The following is a 14,168-nucleotide window of genomic DNA, read 5'->3' as shown; positions in this document are numbered from 1 at the left end:
CTCATTCTACCTTCCTGCAACTGGTTTGTTGTCTACAGTCTGCTAGAAATCCATCTGAACGCAGAATAAAGTGGTATAGCTTTTTAACATCTCTGCTGTTATATCATGACAGCAAAGAAAGAATAAGTCCAGTAACTGGTGTGAGATTTCCACACTGTTAAATCTCGATCCTGACCTGTGGCTGCCGATTCGTTTAGAAAGGTAACACAGAGAGACACTCAAGGAAAGTGCCAATAAACAGGAATTCCTACTCCTGGACAATCGATGCATCCTGACAGTAGTGTCTGAAAGGCAGAATAATGTTATGACTTATATCAAATCAAGGCTTACAGTATTCAAGTAATCTGCTATTTATGAAGGGAAATGTTTCAACTAGAAAATACTGACGTTCTCTTTGTCCTGCTTATTAACAGAAAAAAAGTTTATTCTAATTTCTTATTTTTAGGCTGGTAAGAGTTTCCATTGCAGCCGTGTCCTCCGGCTTATTAAGCTGATTAAGATGAAAGTGAACCTCGACTGAGAGGCAGGATTATCACTTGGTTACGGTACTTTTATTTACCCGCCACCGTGCCTGCTAAGTTTAGAAAATTAACCTGTCAATGCAAAAACAATACCCGTATTTGGCGGGTGACGGTTGCTAATTTCCAACCCTGCTGAAGCCTCGCAGAAAGTTGTTGTTTTGATGTTTTTTTAAAGTTTGTTTCTAAATCACTTTTGTTGTTTTTATATCGGCTTTATAGATACTTCTGGATCAGGTTGTTAGGCTGAACTAACGGAAGTCGATGCTCCACCTTTCCAAAAGTTGAATCAACGTGTGTTTACATTGGCAACAGGTGTAGAGTGTTGAGGCAGGAGGATAAAAACTGACCTCCTCCTCATTTCTATACAATTAAACTTTTGATAATCACCTTTTGGGGACGTGTTTTCCTGTGAGGAAAGTCATGACTTTTACTGTAGACTTTGAGTCTTTCCTTTGAACAAGCTACCTAAATGCTATTTATTTATCAAACTGTGACGGTACCATTTACGGTAAATGTAAAAACCTGCAGATTTATTCCATGAATCTTTGAGCCGGTACGATCAGCAGTAGTGTCTACAACTTGAGTTTGTGATAATTCTAAAACCTCCTTAATCTGACTAGCACCGTGAGCCTTCGACAATGAGATGCAGAAATGAATAAAAACAGAACATTTGCAGAACAAAACAGCTGAAGACATGACTGAAAAATAAGACATCATCATCCAGAGGCAGGCCGGGAATGAAGAGGAAGTTAAAGGTTTGGATCAGAGGCGCTTCTATCCCCGTACTGAATAGAAGTCGAGGGTGAAAAACATGACATGAAGGGTTTCTGGGGTTTGAAGGGATGTAAAGTCGAGGATGATATCTAGTGGTTTCACGATCACAACACGCAGAGAGTCGCTGGGTCCTACTCACAGCTCTTCCACCTGCATCATGCGCACTGACACACTGCAGGCCTCCTTGGCGACATGTCTGCTCAGAGGCAGGGCGTGGCGAGCGCACAGCGACACAAGATTAAGTTGTTACACACAGCGAGAGGACAGCAGAGGACACAGAGACAGAGGCCAGGGGCGAGACCGTTAGTGAGCAGAAAATATGATTAGTGGGAAGTGAAGAAAGGTTAAACTCAACAATGAAGAGGAAAAGTTACAGCAGGAAAAGGAGGAAATGATTAGACCGTTATATTCTGCGCTGAGACTAAGGAGGGTATGATGAGGGGTTCTTACTGATTGTCAATCTGGTCTTGGCGCAGAGCGATGCTGCCATGCTCATCCAGCAGGTTCTCCCTGGAGGAGGACTGGGTGGGGTCCAGCTTCTTCACATAGGCAGCAGGAACGAAGCCCTGACGATCGTTCACCTCCACCTTCCACCAGTCCTGCAGCAGCGGAGGAGAGGAAAATCAGCAAGAGTCTACTTGGCAGGTTCATGCCGTTTAGTTACAAAAAATCCCAGGTAGTCTGACGAGTGTTATTTAAGTCTGTATGTTGTTTTTCTGCGTGCTACAGAGTTTATTTGTTAATGCCTAAAAATCTCCCCGGAGCAACAACTGGAAAGTATAGTGCAGCTCAAAATAGTTCCAAACAAATGCAGGATTCAATGCTTTTAAAATAACGATTCAGTCTGCAAATAACAAATATGTCCTTATTAATTTATCTGCTAGTTTTTTCCAGTCTTCTGTTAAATGTTTAGTCAATAAAATGTAAAAAAAAAAATGCTTATCATAAATGTACCAGAGCCAAAAGTGACATCTTTAAATGAAATCTTTTCTCAACCAACTGTCCAAAACACAATTCTTTTTTTCTTTTTTGTTTACAATCAATGACGGAGAAATGGAGAAAATCCTCCCAACAAAGAGGCTGGAACCAGAAACAGATCGATATTTAACCCTGAAAATGACTCAAATAATAACTTGAAAGGACAAATAACGTAACTGAAACTCTCAGTCAGACGGAGCTTGTTTTTAAGCGTTACCTTGTTGGTGCTGTTGAGCAGAGTGAGGATGTCCCCCTTCTTCATGGTGACCTCACGGGGACTCTTCTCCTGGTAGTCGTACAGAGCGAGGACCAGCTCCTTCCCGGTCTCATCGTCAGTGGGTGCCACTTGTTGCTGTTAAATGAATATCATAAGTTACTTATGGTAGCTTTATGTTTAAACTAAAGAGACTTTGATGATGTGAGTAAATAATCACAGGGTTTATAGTGATTAAAACTGATCTCAAATCAAGCTGAGCATCTTTCATTTAACCTTTGAGAAACTTGTACAATATGTCAAACCTCTGAGAACTGATTTTGTAAGGATTATAAATATGCTTGTCTGTTTTCTAATCATTCACATATTTTTGGTTATTTATCTTCACCAATAACCTTTCTGTACGTTGCAACTGTGTGAAGCCAAACTATAACTATGCATGTAGTAGTTTAAAGTCTTTTTTTTTTTCGTAAAGGCTCTGAAATTATATGACTTATTTGCCCCTGTGGGTATTTCACCAATCAATCATTACCCTGCAGGACTGAGCCTGTTCCTTCAGGGAATGGATGCTGCTGCCGTAGGCGCTCAGGTCAGACATCAGCGCCTCGTGCTTCTTCAGCAGAGCCTGTAGGAAAACAAAACATTCAGCTACACTGCATCCACCACCACAGGAATACAAACAGGAGGCATGTAGAATGAATGTATCATGAACCTCAGCAGAGTCCTCGTCTTTTCCGTAGTCCGGGCTCCCCACGATGGGCTCCTTCTCCCTCATCCAGGACTCAGCCTCGTTGGCATCAGCAAAGTACTGCTGGGCCTGCAGAGAGTCCTCCAGGTCCTGCCTCCTCTGGGAGGCCTTCGACTTCAGCGTGTCCCAGCGGCCGTGCAGTTCAGCCAGCTTAGTTTTCACATCATCTGCAGCAAAGTGTCCTGAGAAGACGGACAAGGGTCGACATTCAGTTCAGAAAATATTTCAAAACCATCTCATAAAAGATTACCCAAACAAGGCTTAGACACGAGATGAGTACCTTCCTCCACCATGGCATCTCCTTTCTGGGTGACGGCCTTGATGCGAGGCTCGTGCCCGGTGATCTCGGCCTGCAGGGCCTGGTGCTTCTTCAGCAGGTTCTGGACACCAATCAGGTCTTTGCCTGAGGGGGAAAACACAACACAAGGCTTTTAAGAACCCTAATAATCTAAAACATTTTAAGATGGCTGACTCCAACTCAAAACAAAAGCATCTTACAAATGAACTTCTTGATTATTTGAAGTTGACCCACTTATATTTTAAATTTATCATTACCACCTGGACGATGAGTACGCTAAGAGTTACCTCTGTTAGTGGAAGCAGCGATGGGCTCTTTCTCTCTGATCCAGGTCTCCTCGTCCTCCACGTCTCTGAACAGCTGCTGCAGCCTCAAAGAGTCGGACAGCTTCTGCTTGCGTGCAGCCATCGGCTCGCGGAGAGCTTCGTAGCGCACCACCAAAGCCTCTTGCTTCTTACGGATGTTGTCGGCGTCAAAGTGTCCCGCCTCTTGGAACTGGCGAGCTTGGATAGTGATGCCATCAATGCGATCCTGGGGGACAAGAATTCACACAGTTGTTACTCCACTGTAGTGTGCATAGAAAAACAAACACTTAATATCAGGTGTGCGTTCACAGTGTGATGCTAACCTGGTGAGCAGCCACGTCAGCCTCCAGCAGGGCGTGTTTCTTCTGCAGGTTCTGGACACTCGTCAGGTCTTTCCCGTAGTCGTCTGAAGCCAGGTGACCCTCAACCTCGTACAGCCACAGCTCGATGTCCTCCACGTTCCTGTTGAACTGCTGCTGCTGGTTGGCCTCACGCAGCTTGATGCCTAAAATAAGACATAATATAATTAGTTTAATATCTCTATTAAATGTTTATTTAACAAAATAAAATATGTCTTTACAGTGCAGACTGTGTCTCTACTTTCTGCAGGCAGTACCTTTGAGCTCAGTGGCCTCCAGCAGTTTCTTCCACTGGGAGCTGACCTCCTCCATGCGACCGGCCACCTCATCGGAGGCGTAATGTTTTCCATCCAGCAGCTCCTGACCGGACTTCTGCAGAGCGTCGATGCGGCTCTGATTGGCTGACAGCTCAGCTTCAAAAGCCTGGTGTTTCTGCACCTTACCCTGCAGGTTAGAGGGGTCCTGGTACAAGGAGAGCAAGGCACAGAGGTTAGAGGAGGGAAGGTTAGAAACTGAAAGAGTAACAGAAACATCCCACAAAAAGAATCCAGCACAATATTAAAATACATAACTGCAGAAGAAGAAAGAACTTTTTTTCTGTGTTGATTAAATTTCCAACGTGGTGTTTAAAGTTTCTCTTTGTCTCTGTTGAACTCTGGGTTTCCTGACTTCTATGAGCACCCACAATTTTAGATCTTCTTTTGATAAAGAGCATCCTTCATCTCTCTTTTTTTTTTGAGGGTCTACCTTGTAGGCTTCATCTGTAGCGGTCTTCATCTTCTCATTGATCCAGCTCTTGAGCTCATCAGAGTCCCTGAAGAACTGCTGCAGGTGGAAAGAGTCCTCCAGGGCGGCACGACGAGACTGAGCACGCTCATGCAGGGCGTTGCGGCGGCTGAGAAGCTATAAATGTGCAAAGAAGAAGAGAGGACATTTTTTAGTTTTAAGTTTAAATTAAAAGAAAAGAAAAACTAATACACACTGCTTTGTCCGGTGCTCATATTTGAGCTGGTTCAGACTTTTGATTTAAAAAGGAGTTAACAGAGCAGTCAGTTGTACTCACAGCATCTCGGCGGGTTGCCACATCCTCTTTGGCGTAGTGGTTGTTCTGGATTAGTTTGGTAGCAAACTCATCGAGGGCCTGGAGACGACAAGAAGAGTCAAAGGGAATCCTTTTTAGCACAACAACAAAATGACAGTAGAATGGTAGTCTGGCTTTTAAACTGGAATGTGGATTGTGTTGCATGAGAAACTCACAGTGATCTTCTCTTCCTGGGCACTAAGAGACTTCTCAAAGTCCTCGTGTTTCTTCAGCAGGGCCTCTACGCTGTCCAGGGAGTCCCCGAGGTCTTCATTCAGGAGGAAAGCCTACATAAAGAAACAAACATTAGAAACTAGACGGTACACAGTGGGGTTATTTCTCTCCTGATGAGACATATCGGGGAGTAAGTAAGTTACCTCTTGTTTGCTCATCCAGTTGTCAACCTGCTCGGTGTCTCTGTAGAAGAGCTGCAGGTCCATGCACTGCTCGTACTGCTGCCTGCGAACCTCCCACAGCTCCAGCAGAGACTCTTTCTCCTCAGTGAGGATGCCCAGCTGCACAAAAGAACCATTAAAAACAATTTAGATGTTTGATGGTACATTAATATACAATAAAGCCAGGGCTCTATAATGTACCAAAGATTCTGTTTTTTAATCAAATAGTGTGTCTGTGTTTAAAGATTAAGAACATTCTGAGAAAAGACATGAGAGCAGCCGGGCAGTAAATGAGAGAACACAGTAGATATAGATATTGCTGCTTGTTCTGCTAAGTGCATTTGACATTTTCCAGATATCATAACTCAACTTTCTTGCAAGTCATGCAACATTCACGTTTCGATTTTGCATATTCCCCTTTTCTTATTTTTTGCATTACAGAATTTACAAGACTCTAAACCTCACAATAGTACAAAAGAGAAGTAAAATCTTGGTGCCGCCATGGTGAGTCTTACCTTTTCCTTGACCTCATCAGAGGCGTAGTGTCCGGTGTTGAGCAGGGCCTGACCGGCTTCATCAGTGGCTCTAAAGCTGTCTTCATGAGCATCGATCTCTCCCTGAGAAACAAAAAAAGAAACACACTTAAAAACTATCTTTGCTTCTCCGTATACGTGACATGAATGTTCTTCATGTAAAGCAAAAAGTTAATAATCAAGCTGCTTTGACTTCATCAGAGATCTAACCTTGTGCTCCTGGTGGCGGTCCAGCAGAGCCTCGGCTCCAGCCACGTCATTGGCCAGTTCATCGGCATTAATCAGAGCTTTCATCTCCGTCACCCAGCTGGTCAGATCCCTGAAGTCAGCCGTGAAACGCTGCAGCCTAAAGAGAGAGACACAAGAGGGCAGGAGTGAGCAGACTTTTGTGGTGCAGCCTTACACACCCTGAAAACTCTCACTGAGCCGACATCTGTGTGTTCAATAACGATGTTCATATTCTTATTTAATGTGTCTTTTTAGTTAGACGATGTGTTGTTGGGTAATCCCTAAACGGTGTCTGATGTTTTACCTGTACGAGTCGTTGAGGCGGGCGTGACGCTCAGCAGCCAGGGTGCGGATCTGTTCCCAGTTGGTGATGAGCTCGTCCTTCTTCAGGTGGATCTGGGCGGCGTTTTGAGGATGTGTCTGCTGCAGGCGCTCTGCATCACCACCCAGAGTGTTAACCTGATTCAAGGAGGGAATAAAAGGAGACAATGAGAAATCTTTGTGAAAATGTCCCTGCTTCTCAATTGATTTATTCCCTCAGAGAAACTTTACCTGAAGTGTTTATGTTCTCAATCTTACCTTGTCTTCCAGAGCAGCCAGGTCTCTCTCCAGACCCTCGTGTTTGCGGAGCAGAGCCTGCACGCTGGCCAGGTCACGTCCAAAGTCATCAGAGGCCATGAGCTGCTCCTTCTCCTTGATCCAGCTGATGGTCTCATCCACATCTCTGTTGGTAGAATTAAAAACAGTTTTTTTACTGGCAGCTCTTAACTTAATTACATTTCAGTCAAATCACACAATGATTAAAGACTGTGTACCTGTTGAAGCGCTGCACCTCAGCAGCCCCGAACAGCTTGCCCTGCCTCTGCTGGGCGAGGCCCTTCAGGCGCTGCCAGGCTGCGTTCACCTCGTCCTGCTTACGGACGATGAGCTCCGCCTCGGGGTGGGTCTCCTGGATCAGCTTAGCTGCCAGCTGGTTCACCTCGTTCACGCGCTCCTCATGAGCGGCCAGGTCTGTCTGGAACTCCTCAAACTTCTTCTGCAGGAGCTCCACGTGCTCCAGGTCCTGGCCCAGCTCCTCGGAGGTCGCCATGGTTTCCTACAGGTGGAAAGGTAAACAGTCCAGTTTTCTTGCTGAGAACTTATAGAGGATGCATATCCATCAAAACGTCTAATTTAAAAAGCATTTCTTAACGGACAGCTAACATTTTAATATCTGAGCAACAGGCACTGTTTTTATTCTCCCTATCTCTAACTAAACTTTTTAACTTCCATAACAGACAGATCCTGCTTTGAATCTAAGCAACATTCATTCAATATGCCACTTTTCATTCCCCTGTAACTGGAGAAGTTTTGACCTTAAGTAACCTGACAAACTTAACCTTGTTTTATATTCCTCAGTTGGTTAATTGGCGTGGTAAGCCTGGGGCAAGTTCTTTAGCTTTCTATTCCTATTATCATTTTAGGTAAACCAGGACATCTAGTTTGTCCTCATACTTGCTTATTGATCTCATTCAAACCTTTATGAAAGATTTTCTGAAACTGCGTGTGTAATGGAGGAGGATCCCTAAAAACCCAGGGGGCTTTCTTACATCCTGCTGTGTGCCTGATGCACCTTGCATCTTGTAGGATCAAATTGGGCCGAGAGCAAGTCAAACTTTGAACTAAAGGGTTGTTAATGAACCTCATCATAGCACTCACCCAGAGATTATACCTATAGAAGACCTCACACCTTCACGTCCCTGAAAGTACTTTATGTTTGTTTGTTAAAGACAATTTTTCAATGTAAACTTAGATTTTTGCTCCTTGAATTTTTCCTAAACATAACCTGCATTTTTGTTGCTTAAATCTTACCTTGTCACTGATCCAGTCGAGAGCATCCTCACACTCACGCAGGTACTGGACCAGTTTCTGGGCCTGCAGGAGGCGCGTGCCCTTCTCCTTGGTCCTCAGCAGCAGGAGGTCCCACAGACGATGCAGCTCCTCCAGACGAGTCTGGTGCACAGGGTGAAGAGGTGTTACATCACTCATACAAAGAGGTAAAGACGGTCAAAGAAAATCACAGTATTGGTTCGAAGATGAAAACACCTGAATAAAGTGGGATCGTCTTCTATGTGAGGTCTAGATGTTTAAATGCTAATATGTTCACGACAATAGATGAGCCACTGATTTGTAAAGTGTGTATTGTTCATGACTGAGGCCAGCCGTCACTCTCAGCTACAGAGAGAAGCGGGGCACCGTGATCATCAGGAACAAAGTAGCTTGAAATGAGGTTTAGTAAAGGAGGCGTAATGATGGAATTTGATGGAAACACAGGTGGAGGTGATCAGAGAGAGAGAGAGAGAGAGAGAGAGAGAGCTGTTAAGTCTCTCATTAAATGGATAGAATATGGAGAAAACAAAAATGCGTCTTTAATTATAAAATTACTCTTTAAACGGGGGGGGGGTCGTCTTTCAATCAGGGACGTCTTGTATTCGAACCAATAGAGTTGAAATGAATTCCAGGGAAAACACAGGAGAGGACATAAAGATTCCTTTATCCTACCCGGATAATAAAGTTAATTTTTTAACATAAGAATGAGAAGAAAGTTTAGCTTGTACAAAGAGCTGCAGCAGGAGTTTTCACTTCACTCAAGAGTCACACGTCGTCCACAGCAGCTCAACACCTACTTTTATATACTCAGCCATATTGAAACTTGTAACTATGGGTCTCTGTTGTGTCCGGTAAGGCGTGTAGGACTGAATCACATGGAGCAGGTTAAAGGCGGACAGGTTAACGAGACATCATTTTAATTATTGTTTTGTCTTACTCGAATGGTCTCAGAGGAAAAGTGCCCCTCGTTGATCATCAGGTTTCCAGTATCGTCCAGTTTGATGATGGCCCCGGAGTTGGCCTGAACTTCAGCTTCAAAGGCCTGGTGTTTCTGCAGCTTACCCTGTGCAGAAGACATTAAATAAAGAAATCAAGACATGAGCAAATAATGAGCTCATACACACCAGAGAAACTTAAAAACCATGGGGGGGTGGGGTGGCGTACCTGCAGGTTAGAGGGGTCCTTGTAGTTCTCATCTGATGCAATCTGCAGCTTCTCCTGGATCCACTTCTCCAACTCGTCTGCGTCACGGCGGAAGAACTGAAAGCGGTAAGAGTCCTCCAGCTTCTGCCGGCGCATAATGGACAGGTCCTTGAAGCGCCGGTAGCGGTCGAGCACCTGCTGTCGGCGCTCCTGGATGTCTTCGGCTGTCTCCAGCACTTTGGCCCCTGCAGTGTCCATTCTCTGGAAAAACACACAGGTAAGACTCATTATTTAATTTATCATAGCATTAAAATGTTTTCTACCAAATAGGTCAAACACAGCATCCATGAAAGGTCAGCTCCGTGCAGAGGAAGTTATTTTATTTAACCCTCTCGTGGAACAAATATTTTCATAACACAAAGTAAAAAGTAATATAAAGGTGAGCCCTTTAGTCTGCACAATATAGCTCCTCTTTCTAAATCCACTTGAAGGTGTGTGCATTATTCATGACACCCAAAGACACTGCTTCAGCAGCAGTGTGGACTCACAGTTACACTAAACACACCCCCCCTCATCAGTCCTGCACCATATGAGAAGAACATGCAATGTGTGCTTACATTGTTCATTATTGGGCTAACAATATGAAGTGCAAAAAATAAAGAAATATTACAGAGTGCATCTTAACTTTAAGTTGAATGTTTTAAGTGTATCTGCTGAGTGAGAAAACATTGCTTGTTTAAGTCAATATTTTTTGTCTTTTTAGCAGAGCCCGACCAATTTATCGGACAGTTGATAATATCGGCAAATATTAGCATATCCAGTGATCGTATCGGCTAATTTTATAGCAGATATGCTATGAAAACCAACATTTGTCAGTGAAAATCACTGAAGGAAGATGAAGTGGAGATATCTGTCTGGGAGTGAAAAAAAGAGGAAGAGCATCGGGACACGAGGAGATATATTGGAGGTTGGAGGGGCCCCTCAATTAATTCTGTAGACACAGACTCTAGAATCGCCACGGGGTCTCTTTCTATCTTGTTTATTTCTCCAATATCTCCTGACTACAATGCTGGTCATCCTGTGATAATTTTCTTGTGATCTTGAAAACAATAGGTTGATCACTGTGAAAGACCAGACATCGATATGACGTACTGCCATTGTCTGACAAAAGATACATGTCCGCTCAGGGCTTCCGTAGTTATCAGCCCTCCATGGAGTCAATGTTTAGGGTGAGAGAAAAAGTGGTTGATTAGTGGTGGGTAAATCAAAGGTTATGTAAGTGTTTTCATGAGTGCAGGTATTTGATCCATAATTGTTTCCCTCGCCTAAATCACCCTTGTGTGAAAACTTAACAGCAAAGACAAAACCTCACTGCTCTCAAACCTGATTTCTACATTTCTATCTTCCCAACATCTCTCTTTAATGAATAGTCAACTATTTTAAATAAAAACTGAAGTGGAAACATTCATACAAAGCTTGTCATATGTGTCTCCAGGACCCTGAACTTGGATTGGAACTTAAACAGGACGTAAAAAAACAAGATTGTTTTTCTAAACAACGCCCCCTCCCCCTCCTTCCATCCTGTCTCTAGCAGAGAAACCAAAGGGGCCGGCAGCTGAAATAGTAAAATGCCAAAGAGGGGTGGGGGGTCGGAAATTCCACACGCATGCGAACAGTAACCAGGCTTCACTTCACAATGGGAGCGCTGCCGTCAGCTTCTCTGGCTAGCGAAAGCCTCGAACTGTGACAAACGCCTGGCTAGAAAACTTTTTGATCTGCATTCACATCCGCTTCATTTCTAGGAATCAATGGAGGCAAAGAGCTGAGATTAGAGTGTTCAGAAATGTAACATGAGAGCAATTATCAGAGAAACCAATTAAGCGTTGACCCTGAAACAGAGAAAAATAAAAAGGCAGAGGGCAGTCGAGGATAAATTAGAAGTCAGTTATTGATCCGTCTAACTTGACCAAGGTCAAGCAAAACCCTGGCTGAGTGCGGGCTGGGGTGAGCGGTCTCTTTAGAGTCTACCAGGCCAATGTAAAAGGTTTTTTGTTGATGCTGCAGACAGTGAGAAACAAAGGGATGGATAGATATAAGAGAGAGCGTGCTGGTCTGTGTCTACCATCAATGGGAGGATTAGTGGAGTCAGCAGTGCAGAGCTTTTTAACCGGAGCCAGAGGACAGGGATGCTTTGCCCCCCAGAGAGGATATCAAAATATTCCAGACTAGCAGGCATCCCAGTGAGCTCACACAAACAAACACACAACAACACACAGCAGTATCACTACATTAATGTAGATTAGTGGATGCCTTAAAAAAATGGCCGTCCAGGATGTTATCCAGCTCCCCTCCCCCTCGCCTAACATGTCCCAGTTCAGAGAGAGCTTAAATCATCGCAGGGATTTAAGCAGACTTCAGCCTCGTTTTGATGGAAGCTAAAGGGGACAGACTTTCTAACTTTAACACACCAGGGTTATTTTATTATTTGAATTAGGAAGGAAAAACAAGCTGAGTTAAAGATTGCTGCCCAGCCCCTTGAAGCCTCGCCAGAAAAATTTCACAGAGACAATCGAATTCAACGTGAAATAGTTTGATTGATAATTCTAACAGGTGAGGTGAGGAAGAGACCTGAGTGCATATTCGGTTTTCTGTAAAAACCTTGTGAACAATTAACCCTGTCGGATCATTTTGGGACTGTAAAGTTCAGAGCCCGCCTCCTGTAGTTTCGAGTTGGTTCAGCCTCTACTTGTAAAAAACAAGTCAAAATGAGAGCAGGGTTACTTGCAGTTCTATGACGCTCCTAAAAACAGCCCTGGGACTTCAGATAGCACTCTTCACCATCATTTATCAGTAGATAACAGCTTCCCTCTCCCCAACTCACTGCTGCCTCTGAGGGCTTTTCAGCTCTCCGCAGCGCACACCCACTCACACATTAATATAAGTCTGCTGTACTGTCAGCTTCAAGTCCACATAAAGCTGTAGTTACACAACCCTCACTCCCTTCCTTTGCAGGCTTAGTTAAAACATAATGTTGGGCGGGAACTCTGAGCTATTCCAGCTGCATGTGACTCTCTCACAGCCATCATCTTCCAAAGTCCAAATATCCATTTTAACGAGCACAGAAAAAGCAAACGCAAAGAGTATTCAACTTTAAACATCTTCCTGTGTTTGGAAATGATGATGAAAAAATCTATATGGCAAAAAACACTAACAAGAAAACCACAGTGATTCTTTACACAGATCTGGAGGTTTCCTCTGTTTATTCTACTTAAATTAATTCCTTTATAGTCAGAAACATACAAAGACAATGAATAAGGGCGTTTTCACACTAGAGACCCTGGTCTGGATCTGAGTATGCTTGACCATAAAGTCTGGTTCATTTGATCGGTATGAACACAAACATACCGTACTGGTATCGTACTCGGGTACCGTGCCCGAGCTCACTTGAAAGGAGGTCTCAGGCACGTTTCCTGTGTACTCTGAGTACAGTCTGAGTCTGCAGGTGATGTCAACGCAACTGTGATCCAACAAGGAAGTGGACCGCTATATGACGTCATTCTGAACAGCTCCTGACGCTTCAAAAACTACTGTATCCCCGCAGCACGGTCCTGTTTCATCCTCCGAGCTGCACAGTACATGTGGAAGTAGGAAGAGGGTCGTTGAAGGAGTCTCAGAAAAACATCCACAGTTAGCAGGATGGACTCAATGTGTGATTGGTTGCCATGGTTGCTTCTTCTTCTTTTTGACGGATATGCAAACCAACTATGTGCATATAGTGTGTAACTATGTGTTCTTGGTTACGGAACGATGTTACTAATGTGAACGCAGACCAGCGGGGGAGGGGGGGAGGAATCGTGCTCAGGCCCGATACGAAACAATCGTGCCTAATTTAAAGACGCCCTAAGATGAGCTTCAATACCAGCTGTAAGAAAAGGAAGAACACAAATATATGATAGGTATAATATGATTTTTTAACTATTACAACTATGATGGTTTGATATTTGTTGAGGTCTTTAGGGGAGGGCATTGTTGCAGAAGTACAGTTATTTATATTGTTTATAATACATTTACTTTTCTAATTAAACTGAAGCATCTGCAATCCCGGTTTTGCTCTCTGCAACATTGAGATTCTCATAATATTTCCATTCACTCTGCAGCCCTAGCATCCATCCAACATTAGGCGTTCTACAAATCAGACTATCTCCAAGAGCTCCTGCACAGATAGATATTTTTAGAGATACAGCGTTCTGTAGCTCCTGTTCAGCCTGGAAGTGCTGAGAGTAATTTAACAGGCGATAAGAAAACATAAGTGCGGGGGCGGATGAACGGAGGCTAATGCTTATCGATACAGCCCATTAAAATGACTGCTCTCACACTGCATGAATTAGACGGAACAATCATCAAAAACCTTCCATCAAGGTCTTTGCATCCTTCCTGTCGTAGAGAAAATCCAAACCTCTCTGCGCACAAAAAACTGAAACTCTGATAGATAACACCCCTCAGGGTGAGGCAAAGCTAAATCAATAGATCACGTTGACCTTCTCAAACTCCCCTTGTTGTCACTGGAGAAGAGGATGAAGTCACCCACTCAGAGAGTCTCAGTTACCATGGTGAACCATCTGTATGTACGAACAGGGGTTGTTCTGAATGACGCCATACTGGGAGGATGGAAGCTGAAGGAATTTACAGGAAACGAGAGAGTCTCATGACAGAAGGCAAGAA

At 43.8% G+C, this 14,168-nt stretch overlaps 1 protein-coding gene across 7 annotated transcripts in view; it reads right to left on the bottom strand.

Moving 5' to 3' along the window:
- The window catches only part of sptan1 (spectrin alpha, non-erythrocytic 1), a 35,757-nt gene that overhangs the window by 16,177 nt on the left and 5,412 nt on the right, over window positions 1-14,168 (bottom strand). For 5 of the 7 annotated variants that reach the window (XM_061060603.1, XM_061060599.1, XM_061060601.1 and 2 more), the window contains exons 2-22: window positions 9,468-9,707; window positions 9,241-9,366; window positions 8,286-8,426; window positions 7,250-7,530; window positions 7,014-7,158; window positions 6,739-6,893; window positions 6,417-6,552; window positions 6,189-6,290; window positions 5,656-5,793; window positions 5,455-5,565; window positions 5,261-5,338; window positions 4,945-5,100; window positions 4,455-4,659; window positions 4,162-4,343; window positions 3,821-4,064; window positions 3,516-3,638; window positions 3,200-3,417; window positions 3,020-3,112; window positions 2,491-2,625; window positions 1,746-1,894; window positions 1,435-1,491 (exon numbers count right to left, since the gene is read on the bottom strand). In XM_061060603.1, the coding sequence (XP_060916586.1) occupies window positions 1,435-1,491; window positions 1,746-1,894; window positions 2,491-2,625; window positions 3,020-3,112; window positions 3,200-3,417; window positions 3,516-3,638; window positions 3,821-4,064; window positions 4,162-4,343; window positions 4,455-4,659; window positions 4,945-5,100; window positions 5,261-5,338; window positions 5,455-5,565; window positions 5,656-5,793; window positions 6,189-6,290; window positions 6,417-6,552; window positions 6,739-6,893; window positions 7,014-7,158; window positions 7,250-7,530; window positions 8,286-8,426; window positions 9,241-9,366; window positions 9,468-9,704 (3,212 nt within the window). In that variant the 5' untranslated portion in view covers window positions 9,705-9,707. The remainder of the gene's footprint in view (window positions 1-1,434; window positions 1,492-1,745; window positions 1,895-2,490; window positions 2,626-3,019; window positions 3,113-3,199; window positions 3,418-3,515; window positions 3,639-3,820; window positions 4,065-4,161; window positions 4,344-4,454; window positions 4,660-4,944; window positions 5,101-5,260; window positions 5,339-5,454; window positions 5,566-5,655; window positions 5,794-6,188; window positions 6,291-6,416; window positions 6,553-6,738; window positions 6,894-7,013; window positions 7,159-7,249; window positions 7,531-8,285; window positions 8,427-9,240; window positions 9,367-9,467; window positions 9,708-14,168) is intronic. The other 2 variants (XM_061060605.1, XM_061060606.1) reach the window with 1 other exon arrangement.

Source organism: Labrus mixtus, chromosome 17 (assembly GCF_963584025.1).
Source record: "Labrus mixtus chromosome 17, fLabMix1.1, whole genome shotgun sequence".
Classification (NCBI taxonomy): domain Eukaryota; kingdom Metazoa; phylum Chordata; class Actinopteri; order Labriformes; family Labridae; genus Labrus; species Labrus mixtus.
The sequence above is the reverse complement of the archived record's forward strand: the minus strand, read 5'-3'. Positions and strand labels throughout refer to the sequence as shown.